Source organism: Heliconius melpomene, chromosome 1 (genome assembly GCF_056956725.1).
Source record: "Heliconius melpomene rosina isolate 202511_hmr_F chromosome 1, ASM5695672v1, whole genome shotgun sequence".
NCBI classification, from domain to species: Eukaryota; Metazoa; Arthropoda; class Insecta; order Lepidoptera; family Nymphalidae; genus Heliconius; species Heliconius melpomene.
The window spans coordinates 11,624,539-11,640,432 of NC_140389.1; the positions used below are offsets into that span (position 1 = coordinate 11,624,539).

General features: G+C 31.7%; 1 protein-coding gene across 1 annotated transcript in view; it reads right to left on the minus strand.

The window, feature by feature from the left end:
* Positions 1-15,894, minus strand: part of TrissinR (Trissin receptor) — a 56,379-nt gene that overhangs the window by 16,776 nt on the left and 23,709 nt on the right. Inside the window, exons 2-5 of the mRNA XM_085194645.1 lie at positions 9,176-9,459; positions 5,863-6,007; positions 3,590-3,749; positions 1,708-1,905 (exon numbers count right to left, since the gene is read on the minus strand). Coding sequence (XP_085050771.1) covers positions 1,708-1,905; positions 3,590-3,749; positions 5,863-6,007; positions 9,176-9,404 — 732 coding nt within the window. The 5' untranslated portion in view covers positions 9,405-9,459. The remainder of the gene's footprint in view (positions 1-1,707; positions 1,906-3,589; positions 3,750-5,862; positions 6,008-9,175; positions 9,460-15,894) is intronic.

Genomic DNA, 15,894 nt, shown 5'->3' on the forward strand with positions numbered 1-15,894 from the left:
TAAGCCCCTAAGTTTTTAGATAACGAGAAAGGACCTCAATAGTCCACTTTCACCATTAAACTCTATTCTTGGGGTCTCACCACCACTCTACACAGTTATCTACCGTTGGCTAATCTTTGTTTCAGAGACCCTACCTACTCTGTGACGCTGAACCCCTAGAGGATGAGCTTCGACAAGTGAAGAATATCCTTCATCAAAACAAGCTGCCAGTTCCCGTTGGCAGTAGTTTGATATAATAATTATGTCAACTAACAGATAAGTGCCATCTGAGTCTTAGAAGTGTAGACAAAGTGTTCGAAACGTCCGTCGATTGGGTTACCAAAAAAGTAATTTAATATTAAATATATATGCAATAAATCCGATAAAATAGTTTTTATTTAACATCTGGTCTCTTCGTTCTTATGAAATATATGCTTACGACTTGGAAATTTTAGCGTATTATTTACATAAGATTAAAAAACATAACTGGGACACTATATTTTAGTCGTTCTCTGTAAAAGTATGCTATTAAATAAACGTAGCACCTGTTCGTAATAGACAGTACAACGCCGTATGTACATTGTTTGTACTATAGCCATTTTACTGAATATATTATCCTGTAAACTCACATAGAAGTTATGGTATCGGTATGCTAATGAACGAATAACTTATAATAATGAATAATATGCTTACGTTACCTTTAATTATTTCATAGAAAATTCTATCTATAATGATATCTATAATTAGGTGTAATTAGTAGTTATTAAATTTAAAATTATACTGTAACTGCTGTAACTGTTAAAAATATAGTACAGTTCTAGATAAGATTTTATAGCATCTGACAACGAATGCTCGTGGCAGCAATTGGATATAAACCGTCTTTAATAGGATCATTCGCTACATTTTAAAATGTCGATATTTTAAATTTAGAATAATTTAAAAATTTACTACTTAATATACTACGGATTAGCTAACATACAAAAAAAATATTTTTTCAATATAGATAACAAGATTAATATCGATTTAGAATTTTCTCAATATGAATATAAAGAATTGTCACATACTCTTTACCGTTCTCTGTTTTCGTCAGCTTCACGCTGTATCCCCCACGCAGCAGGATAGGCAGAGGGAACCTAGCGTTAAGACACTCCGTTCCCCACTTTCTGCCGAATTCTGGAGGTATGGCGTGTTGAGTGACAGAACTCAACGCCGCGCCTTGCCTCGACACCAAAGCGTAGAAATGGAAATTAAAAATATCAAATACCTAATACCGGTATAATACAAAGCGGCCAACCTGATAGGTACTTTCTATTGACGGCGCCATCGGTGTAATTACTTGGTTTAAATTTATTGTGTGTCTTCTTAGTTTACCTGATTTATAGTCCTTTGTAGTATATAAATTTTTAGTCCTTTGTACTACAAATTATTTATTTATAAAGCTATAATAATTTGTGAACGCTAACTTCTAGGAGCATACTTAGGAATACGCTGACTTAAGGATATTTGTTAAGACCCAGATATAGACAGTAAACAAGTGTTAAGACACTCCATTCCGCACTTTCCGCCAAATTTTCAATTCATTGCGTGTTGAGTGACTGAAATTAAAAAAATAATAAATAATAATTCTTTCTCCCGAGTGAGAATTGAACTCACAACAATCTCTTCAATAACACCCTTACGCTACGAACGCCTTCATCTCCAGGTAGAAAATTATAAAAAAAAAATTACCGTCATTACGCAGAGAGGAGTCACGTACAGCAGTCCAAAGTTGACCATGTCAAATATTTCCGAGTTGTATTTCATGCGGTGCTGTATGCATATTGTCTCCATGTGGCCGTCACCGAGGTCGTTGGTGATGGTCTCCACCCATATAAACTTGGGGGCGCTGTACGCTGCGCTCGTGATCCACACACCGAGTATTACCAACTGTATAAAACGATTTAATGTAAGAATTAATATTTAAATATATGAAATATAAAATTAGCTTTACGGGATACAGGTCCTGCATATAGCAGGGTAGGCAGAGGGAACCTAGAGTTAAGACACTCCGGTCCCAACATTCTAAAAGAATTGCGTGTTGAGTGGTGGAACTCAACGCTACGATTGGTTTCGACACCAAAACGAACAAACGAAAATATTAAATGTTATTTTTCTCGAGTGGGAATCGAACCCACAAACTGTCGTGTTCACAGTCACACGTTTCGTCCACTGCGCCACGACTGGCCTTAATATTAAAAGTTTAAAAGATGTGAAATATAAATAAACTTTTCTTATAATATATACTTATTATCTTCTTTATAAAGATACACAATATAATTTAATAAATATAATATAAAATGGATTATATTATATTAACAATCGGCAAAATTAGCCCAACATTTTCATTTGCCTTTAGATCTGCTAGTCAGAAACTAATTTGTGAACGTCTTGTAAATGGAACAAAAGCTTCTGCTCCTCAAAGAAACTCGGCTTTTAATATCAAATATAAAAATATGGATATCGAGACTGAATTTAACTTGCGCATCTTCTGCTTGATACAATTAAAAAGTGCTGCAAAGAAAATTACTTAAAAACAGTAAAATCGTTTCCTTACTCGCGACATCTGTTTCAAAATTAAAGATTCATAGAAACTTTGTAATATAATGTTAAAGAGAAAGTCAGTACCGACGCGAGTCTCATTTTTTTTCTACTTTACATAGCACAGCAAGGCAGGCAGGAGCCTAGTGTTAAGACCCTCATTTTCAACCCTGAAGCATTAAGTTTTGAGTGAAAGAACTCAACGCCGCGCTTTGCCTCAACACTAGAGCGAAGAAATGAAGATATTAAATACTTCGTTTCTTTGAGTGGGAATCGAACCCACAACTTGTATGGTTAACAGTACGGTTATGCCACTCCTCATTAAAATTAAATTCAAAACCGCTAAATATAGCTAAATAAAGCCCGCGTTGTACCGTAACGGCGTTTACTTTTACAAAAAGCTTTTTAGAATACATTCTTTCCCAAATATTATTATTATTGTTTTAGCTTCACGTTGAGTCCTACACATACCAAAGTAGGCAGAGGGAACCTGGGAACCTAGTGTTAAGACACTTCACTCTCATTGTCTTAATGGGAATGATAATGACTTTACGCCAAGTTCTGGAGGCATTGTATGTTGAGTTCTAGTAACGACCAGAGCGAGGCAATTAAACTATAAAACGTTTAATTTCCTCGAGTGGGAATCGAACCCACAACCTGTCGCGTTTACAATAGCACGCTTTTTCCCCTGCGCCACACCTGGCCTATTTAATGTTTTTTCATATTATTTTTTTTAATCAAATATGCTTGCTTCCTGTTAAAAAAGCTCAGCGTGGAAAAAATGTTAAAATCGAAATTAACTTCAGCATTCTCCAAGATTATTCTTTTAACAATCTTTCTTTTCTAATGTAACAAAAAGGGATTCATTTTTCTTATATTTATTAACTTACGATATTTTCTTCACAAATAATGATTTAAAGCACACAAAACATGATGTACCTAATTAGCAAAACAGACTCTATGGCACCAGTCCAAATTATTTTATCTACAATCTACGAGCGTATTGCTTTTTTTTAATAGAAATAGAACTTACCCTCAACCTAGTTGAAGTGAGAATCTGTTTGCAAGTAATAGGGTGTATGATGGCGAAGTACCTCTCCGTACATATAACAACGAGGATAAATATGGATGCGGTGTAACTTAGTGAGTGCACAAATTGGTACATCTTGCAAAGAAAATCTCCGAATACCCAACTGAAACAGAAGAATCGTTATGAAAACTTTTTTTCAGCATCCTGCATATAGCCTTTTGCTGAATTTTTAAGGCATTGCATGTTGAGTGGTAGAACTAAAAGCCACGCTTTGCCTTGGTCCAAGAGCAAAGAAATATTAATAAGATTTTTTTCCCCAAGTGGGGACCACAACTGTCGCGTTTATAGTCACATGGTTGTGCCGCTGCCTCCAGCCTCATTCTTTGGAGACAGCCTCTCATTCTTTGGAGCTAAGAACTTTTCACATGCTTATATCTTAAAATTAGTGAAATGTTACCATAATAGCTTGCAAATGAAAATAGCATACTAAATACTATAAAACCACGATAACGAAGTTGTGGATATTTGGTTGTATTGATATAGTAGGTATTTATTTACAGGTGTATAGCTATTGCAAAAATTGTATAATACTTTAGCTTAAGAATATGTTTCTTTTATGTAATTACTTATTAAATTATTGATTTAAATGTCAATGATTTATTATATAACTTTTTTCTAATATTAAGCATTTTTTTATTATAAAGCTTAAGGTTTTTATATTCATCTTGATTATCTCTCAGTGTATTTGGCCCATTTCCCGCCTAGTTTCTATGCACAATTACATTTGAAGCCGCTAGAACACATTCGCTAGTTTTAAATGGCGGTTTGAGGTGCCTATAAAATAAATTTTAACTCTGCAGTATTATTTTGGTAAGTCGTGACTCGTGACATTTTGCTGCGGCAAACTAACTATTCTACTACTTTTTTATATATATTCGTTATGGTAATTTGGGGATAATCAAAAACATATTATGAAAGAGCCGGCCGTTGCTAAATTATATGTATTTGTGTATATAAAAACGTCAATACTATAAAAATACTTCAATCTTTCTCTTTCGATACTTTAACTAGAGACCCAAGAATACGATAATAATATGGAATTAATAGTATTCAAAATTAATATTGTATACTCAGTAACTTAAATTACATTCCTATGTACTCAGTGTAAATAAAGGGCTACCAGAAATACGTAAATAATGTATTTTGTAAACTCCTCGCAGCTTTTCGTTAGCTGGTTCATACATATTCAGTATAATTAAATTTGACCGACCAAGAAATATAAAGTTAAAGTGGAAATATGCCAAATTAGTCATGTTTTACCGAGTGACTATATTGCTGAAGGTATTTCACATGTTTATAATTAAATTTCCTAATTCCTGGATAGTGCATCCAATGTTTTGAATTATAACTACTACTGTAGCAGTATTATCTAAGTTAAGCTACGAATATATAATATTCGGTACGAAGAATTCGTTCTATTGAATTACGATGGTACAAACACGTTTCAAAAGCGTATTTATATATTTTTTATCGTTGAACTATAAGTACCTTTAATCTATCTACAATTTTTAAATTTCACGTAGTTACCTACATTTTCCTTGAATACGGAGAGAACACATCAATAAGTATACCACCTTAGCCTAAGCAATTTATGATTGTACTTTTTCCAAATAAATTCAGAAAATAAAGGTATTAAAAAAAAAATTAAAACTCAGGTGGGATTTGAGCCCGTCATCATGTTTATTAACATTAATTTAATATTGGGACTGAAGACATAATTACGATATGTCGATGCAAGATATATCTACATATACCGCTAAAATAATTAATGAAACTAATTACAAATTCTATTCTAACTACGAAGTGCTATGTAATTAAATGTGAATAACTTTGAACTATGATTTAATTTCACATCGGTATGGTTCTTTGTTTATACCTACTAAAGTTCAGTCAGTCAGAATTTAATAGGGTAATCGAGTTGAAAATTGGTTAATCTAATCTTATAATATAGATTTCCCCACACTTTACAAAATAATATAAAATTGCTTGTATTTTTTTATCGAGCGCACCCTACATATTTATTATTTACGCAATATTTTCTTGCAAGACTTACTTAAGCTCCAACATGCAAGTACATATTTTTTTGTCTGAAACTAATGAAGTAAACTTTAGGGACTAAATATTAATTTATAATCGCTGTAGAAGTAAATGAAATTAAAATATTTTTTTAAAATGATATTTGATAATATTAGCTCACTAAAATGTTATCAACTTACCTTGGTATGAGATATATCGTCAAATTTTGAAAAACGCAAAAAACTCCAACGCAAAGATCGGCCACAGCCAAGTTTGCCAAGAAGAAATTGGTTATAGAACGAAGTCGTCTTGACAATGTTACCACAAGGATCACAAGGAGATTTCCTGAAAATAAGTTGATATATTATTCTAAAGAAAGATTATACAAAAAATACTAGATTTATATTTAATGATTTATTAGTGTTTTAAAGATAAAATTTAAAATGATGAGAAAAATAGTATTATTTTAGTTGTTGAAATTACTATAATATATGGTGGCTATATTGTAACTCCTTTATAGTTGAGTGTACCTATGAGAAGATGACCTTCTCCTTCATTAATCGGTACGATGTGGTGACCTAATATCAATTAACGATCAATCGTCACTTGTTAACCTAATAAATTTGGGTTTACGGTTTACGGGACTAGTTGACGGTGGCTCCATTAGATGGTTATTGGAGGTCATAATACTGTGAGTATTATAAATATTATATCTCTCAATCCCACTGTTTTTGTCAATCCCAAACAAATAAATTATACAATATGTAATTTCAACGTATAATATCAGTGTTAAAAAAATATTTTGTGAATAATAGTGTTTAATTTTATTTATTTATTTTTTTTTTTTTTTATGAATTCCGACAATATGTCAAATGAAAGGACTTGCTGAAGTAACCCAAATAAAATTCTATATACAATATGGCTGACTTTCTCATTTTGTTTTCCTACTAATATGAGTATTAAACGAAAGGGCTAGGGAATACGAATGCGAGTTAAACTCTGTTGCTTCAAATATATGGTTTTATATCTACTGAAGTGATTAAAGTCATCAATAACATATTATAACATACTATTGAGGTCGAATTGTTCGAGTCTGTAGCGTTAGTTGATTAACTTTGACTTGTATAATTAAGCGGGATATGTGTCACCCCAAGACTGTGCAATACAGCATAATACGAGCTCAAATTCAGCTCGTATATGCAGAACGAAGAACGCCATCAATTATACTATGTTGGGATTGCATAGTAAACAAAATGCAGAGTAGTATTATCGACCAGGACGATGTATATTTAGGCTTGAAACTTTCTCTGACCACGCTTACACTCCCTTATGTATGGTAAAATCATTATTAGATATCCTTATTAAAGAATTAAATTGAAATTTGCCGACAAACAAACTTGCAACAATGATGCGTTGAACGAGATGAACAGACTGCAAAATCTATCCAGCGATAATTAAAATAAAAATACTTTTTTTAGTATAAGATAAACGTATTCTTTAAAAAAAACTAGTTGTTTGAGTGTGAAACTAAATAAATACGAATACTTAAATATCTCGAAAGATAGTAAGTAAAGCCTACATACAAAGCCATATATATAGGTTTTACTATAAGTAGCAATGATAGTAAGTATACATTATCTTGAGCCCTAAAACGATCATGGCAAATTCGATAGTCCTGCCAGTCTACTGCTACGTCTTCCTTTAGAGACATTATCCGAAATTTATTTAGTTTTGGTTAATAGTAAATAACATAATTAGTAAATGACTCTTAAGAAAAAAATATATAATTAAAATTCATATTGATTAAGAGAATAAAGCTAAACCTGGTATGTAAAGATTTCATATTTCGTGCGAGAATTTTTGCCAACACATATTTTAGTAGTTCAAATACATAACCTGGTAAATTATGTAGAGCTAGAAACGTTCGCTAGAGAAATTATTGATATCTTTTGTCATGGGAACTCGAACGCCGTTAAATGTCTTAAAATATCGATATGTCTTAAAATATCGATATCAACACGACTCGACCCAACATTGAAATTCATGTAAACAACTGACTCGTGACAAGATCAGACATCGTTTAGCGTTCATCATCGCACTAATGATATTTGCATTGCGTCATCCCATTCGTATTAATTTTATCTATTTTTATCTTTATTAAATTCCGTGAATTAATTTTGTATCGTGTATTGGCTTTAGGTAATACCGTTTCGCTAATAAAGCCTGGGCTTTCGCTGAAGTGATAGGATATGATAAGTTGTTTGTTATCTGTGGCATTAACGATCGTTGTAGTTTTATAAAATTGGTTTAAGTTGTGTTCGAAACTTAAAATTTTCATGAATTTTTTACTTCTGTATAAGCCTTTAATATAATTTAATAATACTTAAATTAATATATCCCAATAGATCATAAAAATAATCGTGATTTAATGATAAGATTGTAATTAAGCTTAATAAATGCCAACTTTTGTCTTTAAGCCGTCAATTGCTCAATTTCCCCGAAATATTGGCAGATACACAATGCACAATAAATTGTGAACGACATAATTTGTTTCGCATACCTAGTGCAGTGGTAATGACATTCGAATTCGGTAAGCTGATTTATCATATATGTCACTTCAGATAAATGTTCATAGCTCACTGAAAGCATTTTATTTCAGAATTTAGAATAACCAAATAAGCTGTTTGACATAACAGCTACATTACGATTCTCACTTGAGGAAATGAAATATTTGATTTTAATATTTTTATTTCTTTGCTCTGGTGTTGAGGCGCGGCGTTGAGTTCCGCCACTGAACAAACTTATTATGCTGTAGTCCCAAAAATATCGTCTCAACGACCTCTCGATAGAATTATTTACAAGAAGAGTGAGAATTTTGTTAAGAGTTGAAAATGAAATTATTTAAACCTGTGGATATTACTGTTTTACTAGAGTCAAAGTAGATATATTTAATTTTATAATCCCTAAGAAAACTATGCAACATGAGTTTAGAATTGCATCATAGTATATATTGGTAAAGGAGGATTTTCAATATGTGGTGAAATGGTAGGAAAGGAAAGTTATTAGTGATTTTAATATTAAAGGTTCTTTGTTATTCTTCAATTAATAATTTTATTTTATTTAATTAAAACTTTTTGCACTTGAATAAAAAAAGTACAGATAATTGAAAAGTCCATACTGACGTTCAACAAGGACCTATATATATTTGTATTACACAATCCTTTTTTGGAAATAGTTTGAATTTTTAAAATGTAATCGGTACTACTACGGTGCTGTATTATTTATTAACAATAACAAAACAGCAATAGGTGGAATAGGCTCTTATGAAAAATCTGAAATACTTTTTATATAATAATAATTAATATCTACAGATTATAACGATTATTAGTTACATAATTTAAGGATAAAGAAAATCTGAGAAAATTATAAAAATAGATTATTAATAATAATCTATTCTCGGTAAGAAAGATTACGTCAAATATTATAAACAAGGTAAAGTGTTGGCCAACTTACCGAAAAAACAGCAACAGAACACAATCGTGTAAAGCGTGATAAATATAGCTCTCACATCTGTTCTGTCGAATATAAACTCCTCGTCTTCCATAGAGTATTCGCTTTCATTTCTCCTTGATATGTATGTGGTGTTATCGACATGGCTCCCGTCGGTATCGTTGCCAGCCACCGCTGCGGTGTGCAGAACATACTCATAATTTGATTCAACGGACAAGTCCACACGGTACATAATTTCGTCACTTTTCTTATATCTTCAATAGCATTTTGAATATTGACTTCCCCATCTATAACAAGAAATATTTATCATAAGATGTTTATTAGGAATGTTTAATATGCTTTTTTAATATTATGTCAGTATAATGGGAAAATGGCAGAATTTGAATTAATTTTCTATAGGTCAAACATGTGCTACCCGTCATCAATCATTGTCAAAAAGTGCGAGTATTCTGTCATAACACAAAAGAAAATGTAAAAATATTTCAATTCCATTCCATTCAACGTGACACTGGCGAAGTGATTTTGTGCTCAACTGGCACGCTCGGAACGCCATATTAGAAAGAACAGAACAGAATATTTCAATAGTTTTATACAAAATCGTAGAAATTATTTATAGAGTACTTCATCATCCGGACCAAATATTTGTCTTTCTCTAAAAGCATTTTCTTCTTGAAAATTGGATATAAAGTGGTTAACGGATTGTCTCAACATCAGGTTCTCTTTGTCTATTTTTGTATTTGGGAAAAATAATGGTGCTATTAGAAAAATAATTATACTATAGGTAATTTCTTCTATAAGCAAATAAGGCTTACATATTTATCAAAACTCCTAGCAAATTATTTTATCAAAAGGAATGTAAACTTTACTATGCTAAACTAATATATTCCTGAATTTGAACGACGCGACGAGTTGGTGAGATGACTAGCGAAGTGTAGTTTATAGTTTTGATATGCAAAGTTATAGACCACATTTGTGAAGCCATAGATCATGGTAAGAGAATTGCCAAATAAATTATCATTCAACGGAACTCTTTCGGACAGGAAGCCAAAACAGCCTAAAAACAATTTTTACAACTAAAAAAAAGTTTTGTATTGTGCAGGTACAATATATTATTCTTTTTTCAACTCCAGAAACTCCACTTGGGTAAACTGAACGTGGGTAATCTAGTGTTAGACACTCCGCTCCCCACTTTCCGCCGAACTTTACCTAAACACCAGAACGAAGAAATGAAAATATGAAATATTTCATTTTCTGGAACCCACAACCTGTCGCGTCCATAGTCACATGCATGTACCCCTTCCACGATTCCATGAAAATTATATTTTATTTAATCAATTTAAGTTAATTTTGGATGCACAATCAGATTCATATTTGAATTTGAGTAACCGTGACTATGTAGACTGAATTTTGCATTTAATAAAATGTCTATAATTTGTTCTTTTTTCCGAGAGGTGACATAAAATTTAAGGGCGTAGCATATGGGGTAAAAATAATTGGACATGACCTCCTCTATCATCCCTATCAATCTTCAAACTTCTTTCACTTTAAGATAATGTACTTATAAGATCGGACTAAATATTATATAACTTGAATTACAACATATTGTAAATACTTGTTATATAGAATATATATTATATATTTAAATATAGACAATAAAGAGTGCGGAAGAGAATTTTTAAAATGTTATGAACTGCATGCTCGTTTTCACCATTAACTGCAAAAGGAATGCTGGCAGACTTTTTATCCTAGTGAGGCTCCAAGGCCCAATTAAACCTGACTGGCGAGCACGTTCGTTTTTCTATATTAAGTAGTTCAATTTTTTTCATTAAAATAATGATTAAAAAGACATCACTAGGGGAGAGCGGGGCCAAAAGTTCCGATTTTTTTTTAACCTCAAATATTGCTACGAATACTTGATTTTAGTATTTATACAATATAATCAATTTCAACTTACATATCTAGACTTGCAATTAAAACAGTAATTTGGGGTATTCTTTGTAAGACTTTTTTATTATGATTTTTTTTATGACTGAAGTCGGAAAGTAACAACTTACCCCGACTTGGGGCAAGTTGTTAACAGACCGGGGTAAATTGTTACCATATTTTTAAAGCTATTATTTGCAAAATAAAAAACAATAAATAATCGAACAAAGCCTGTTTATTTAAGGAATAATCAATAGTATCATTATAACTAAGAGGCGCAAAAGCAAATCTTTTTTAACCGACTTCTGTAAGAAAAGGAGATTATCAATTCGACTGTTTCTTTTTTTTATGTATGTTACTTCATAACTTTTGATTAGGTGAACCGATTTTGATGATTTTTTTTTATTTGAAAGGTTAGTGCTTCCCATGTGGGAACTAATTTTTATTTGGTCTATTTTTGACAATGGTATCTATGAGAAAATCACATAAGTATTAAATTTGTATTGGTACGTTTGCGACAAAATGACGAATAACTCAATATCACGCCAATGCCACTCGTTACCAACCACTACCACCACAACCAACACTCATTTAAGAAGTATCCTTTTAAGGTTACTTATCACTTAAAATCGTAAAAAGAATTAATTTTGAATAAAAAAAACCGAACCGAAAAACAACGGAACTAAAAAGTAAAAGATAATTTTACATAAAATAAAACTTATTTTGATTTTGTTAAATAAATAAACAAAAATTTATACTTTTAGATTTTCGCACTTAATATGTATATGTAATTCTTTGGTAACAGTTTTTATCTTATTCCTGCAATCTTTGAAAACTACATCCGCTGCTTTTTGCATCAACTCATATGACACATAACCTCGAGTTGATTTCCGAGCATAAGTCCGCATGTTACTAAATTACAATATTTTTTAGTATGAAAAATTACAATATTTACATCCCATTATTGGTACAACTGAATTGGCGAAAGTTTTTCGTCACAACAACAGGTCACAACATGCCTCAAAAAAAGGGAACATCTAGCCCCAAAAACACGTGTTGAAAAAAAAATAAATATAAATAAGATATAGAAAACATAAATAGTTTACAAATAGTATTCCGAAATAGAAGGTAATAGAATGTAAAAAAAACACTAACATACTCGAGGCTACTCGTTAAAATTTGTGAGATAGACCAAAAATATGAAATGCAAAAATATTTACAATCGTGCACCTACGACACCCATGTGCTATTCCATTGGTTTCGGATGCCACTGGATTGTTCAATATGCTGGCCATGGGTGCGCTATCACATTGCATTTCACTATATGTTTACTAAATATTCCTATCACTTTTCTCCGCGAAATTATTTCCATCGGAACAACTTACCTCGGTAACTTTTAGCCCCGCTCTCCCCTACTAAAAAATGTTTTCAGAATGTCCTTGTAATAACATTTTTTGTCATTATACTCTTACCTATATATTTTAAACAAGGTAAAGTTGAGATGTACTCGTATCTCGTTATTTAATAATATTTATTTTTTTATTATTTAATATTTATAATTTTAACACTACATAAGTTTACTAAATAAGTATCATTCTGAAAATCTTATTAAAAATATATTTTATTATCTACGTTGTTACTTCCTTAACAAAACGATTAAAAGAATTATTTTACACACATTCATACGTTCTAATCATATGTTTTTAATAGCCACGTTATGCTTAAATTAGGAACACATACATATGTATGAGCACATACATATAAATGCGCAGGCACGCACGCTTTCTGATATCCACAAATAGAATAAAGTTTTGTTTTTCAACGTAAAATATTTTGTTACCTCGATTCCCACTCGAGGTAATGAAATATTTTTGATTTTCATTTCTTTGCCCTAGTGTCGAGGCAAAACGCGGCGAAGAGTTCCGCAATACACAATGCCTTTCGGCGAAAAGTGATGGGCGGGGTATCTTAACACTAGGTTCCCTCTGCCTACCCTGATATACGCTAAAATTCAGTGTATAGATAAAAAAAATTAGAAGATGTAATATAAAAACTAAAGAAAAAATACATTTTTTGAAGAATCGTCAGATAAAAGTTATAAAGAAAATTTTAAATTGTGACTACGTTGAACCTAAACAAATATCTACACTTTTTTGTGAAAATAGTAATTTTAACAAGAACCTTTTAGCAGTAGTGTAAATCTAAGGCTCCTCGCTTCGCCATTTTGCTTATACCTAAGTGTTTACGTGATTAAAATTAATTGAGATTTTCCATGTTGGAGGAACGCCTATATAAATAGCCAACCTATTTATATATCACGTCTACGCACAATTCTTCTAGTTGTAAGATAAATGAAAAATATAAAACTATTTTTCTCATCTCTTTCTCTCTCCATCTCTCTACCTATATTTAAAATATTATTTTTTCGTCAATGGACACAGAAGCTGAGGTTGTGATATATTATTCCTTAATTACAAATGCAAGAATATAATACACATTATTTGGTTTTATTTTTTAAGTATTTTTTTTTTAAAACTATTGACATATCTGTAATTTTATATATTTATTAAGTAATAAATCAAGTGAACAAAACAATGAAAGTTTCCTGAAATACATTTAATTAGCTATTAATCATCGCTATTACTAATTAGAACCTCCGGCGTCAGGTTTAAATACAATTATTATGATAATTATATTTCAATCTATATATTTAATACAAATAAATAAGTGTTAATATATAATATTGCAAAGAATAGTATCTATTAAATTATAGCTCTTCTTAAATAAATCAAGAAATGTTCACAATAACATGTAAATTGGAAATGGATTATATCCTTTATTAAAAGTGAGGCCATCTTGTCGCCGGTACAAGAATACATTATTTAATAATATTTCCATTTCTTCGTTCTGGAACCAAGGCAAAAAGCCGGTGTTGAGTTCCGCCACTCAACACGCAATGCCTCGAAAAATTTGGTGGCAAGTGGGGAACGGGGAATTATAAATTGTAATAAATATTTCACACATAATTGTGATTACTACGAGTATAGTAGATAATATCCGTTTTAATCAAGTTTTTGTTTGTTTATAAAAAAGCAATATATAATACAAGTTCCGCAAAGGAAACCTTTCTTATATATTCATCTTATTTTTTAAATATATGGACGACGCCTTATACGAGCGCGCTGACAGGCGTCTTTCAGAATGTGAAAGCAATTATTTTATTGACTGCTATATAAGCTCTTGTAATATTTTCCTGTTATTACGAACATTTCACGTATTTATGTACCTACCTATGAAAATAAATCCAAGAGCATTGTAGCAATGTGACACCGATTGTACCTGGGAACCTAGGCTCCCATTAAGATATTCCGTTTTCCATTAAGACACTTTCATTCTTCACTTTCTATTATCTATCTATATCTTGCATCTATCTATATCTTGCACGAAATTACAACATAAATCGGCATATATAAGCAATTCAAGAATAATATAACGGTGGTGATGGTGCTAATACATGTTTTTGTTTGCTGCTACGAAACCCTTCATGTGCGAATCCAATTCGCGCTTGACCGGTTTTCATATTTTACCGTGTCATTTTGTGAACGAAGATTAATGTTAGTTATTTTCTCTCATAAGTAAGAAGTAACCCAAGAATTTGTATCTAGAATTAAATTATATGGCTTACAAGAGTTGATATTTATTATTTACCAATTTTTCCTATCGCCCCCTTGACAAAATTCGAGTATAAGGTGGAGGAGGGGTTATTTATTAAATAGGTTTACGTTTTAAGGGTCCAAGGTAACTCTGAACAACCACTATAGTTACAGTAGATTATATCAAAACTATATATAGTCTATATAAAGCCTCTTTTCGCAGAATTTTATTGATTTTTCGACGTAAAAAGGATTTTTTATTTCGAACTAATAATTCCTGAGATCAAAACACTCTTGAGCTTTGTAATATTATTAAAGACAATTTACTGAGATATAGAAGCTATAAATAATTATATTAACAAATAGAAGCCGTCGTAGCACAGCGGCACAAGGGCGTGACTGTAACGCGATGGTTGTGGGTTCGATCCCCACTCGAGGAAGTAAAATATTTATTTACGTTTATACTTCCATTTCTTCGCTCTGATGTAGGGCAAAGCGCGGCGTTAAGTTCTGCCACTCCACACGCAATGCCTCCAGAATTCGGCAGAAAGTGGGAAACGGAGTGTCTTAACACTAGGTTCTCTCTGCCTACCCTGCTGTGTGCGAGATACAGCGTGAAGCTGATATATTTATATTATTCTATTAATAAAAAATTACACGGTTGTAGAAATCAAATCCCATTGGTTCGTTTGATACGTCGTTGTTCTCAATGGTATCTTATTTCTCATGCTTAATTTACCATTTGACAAATCCCTCGCAGCTTTTCCCTTAATAATTACTAGGCCAATATTTTGTGCATTAATAACCATTTGTATAAACAAAACATGTATATATTTTTAGTTCTAATTTTTAATTGATTTATCAGATATCTGATGAGGCCAGTCGTGACGTAGTGTGTGACTATAAAATTGTGTGGGTTCGATTCCCACTCTGGGAAATGAAATATTTTTATAAATTTACATGTGTAATTTACATGTGTTGAGATAAAGCGGCCAGATTTCGGCGGAAAATGGGGAATGAGTATCTTAACACTGGGTTCCTTCTTTTACTAGGATTTTAGATATCTCTGTACAAAATCAACAAATTTTTGGCACAAATATATTGTAATAGTTGGAACTTTAATGACAGTCGTAAACAGCTCTGATA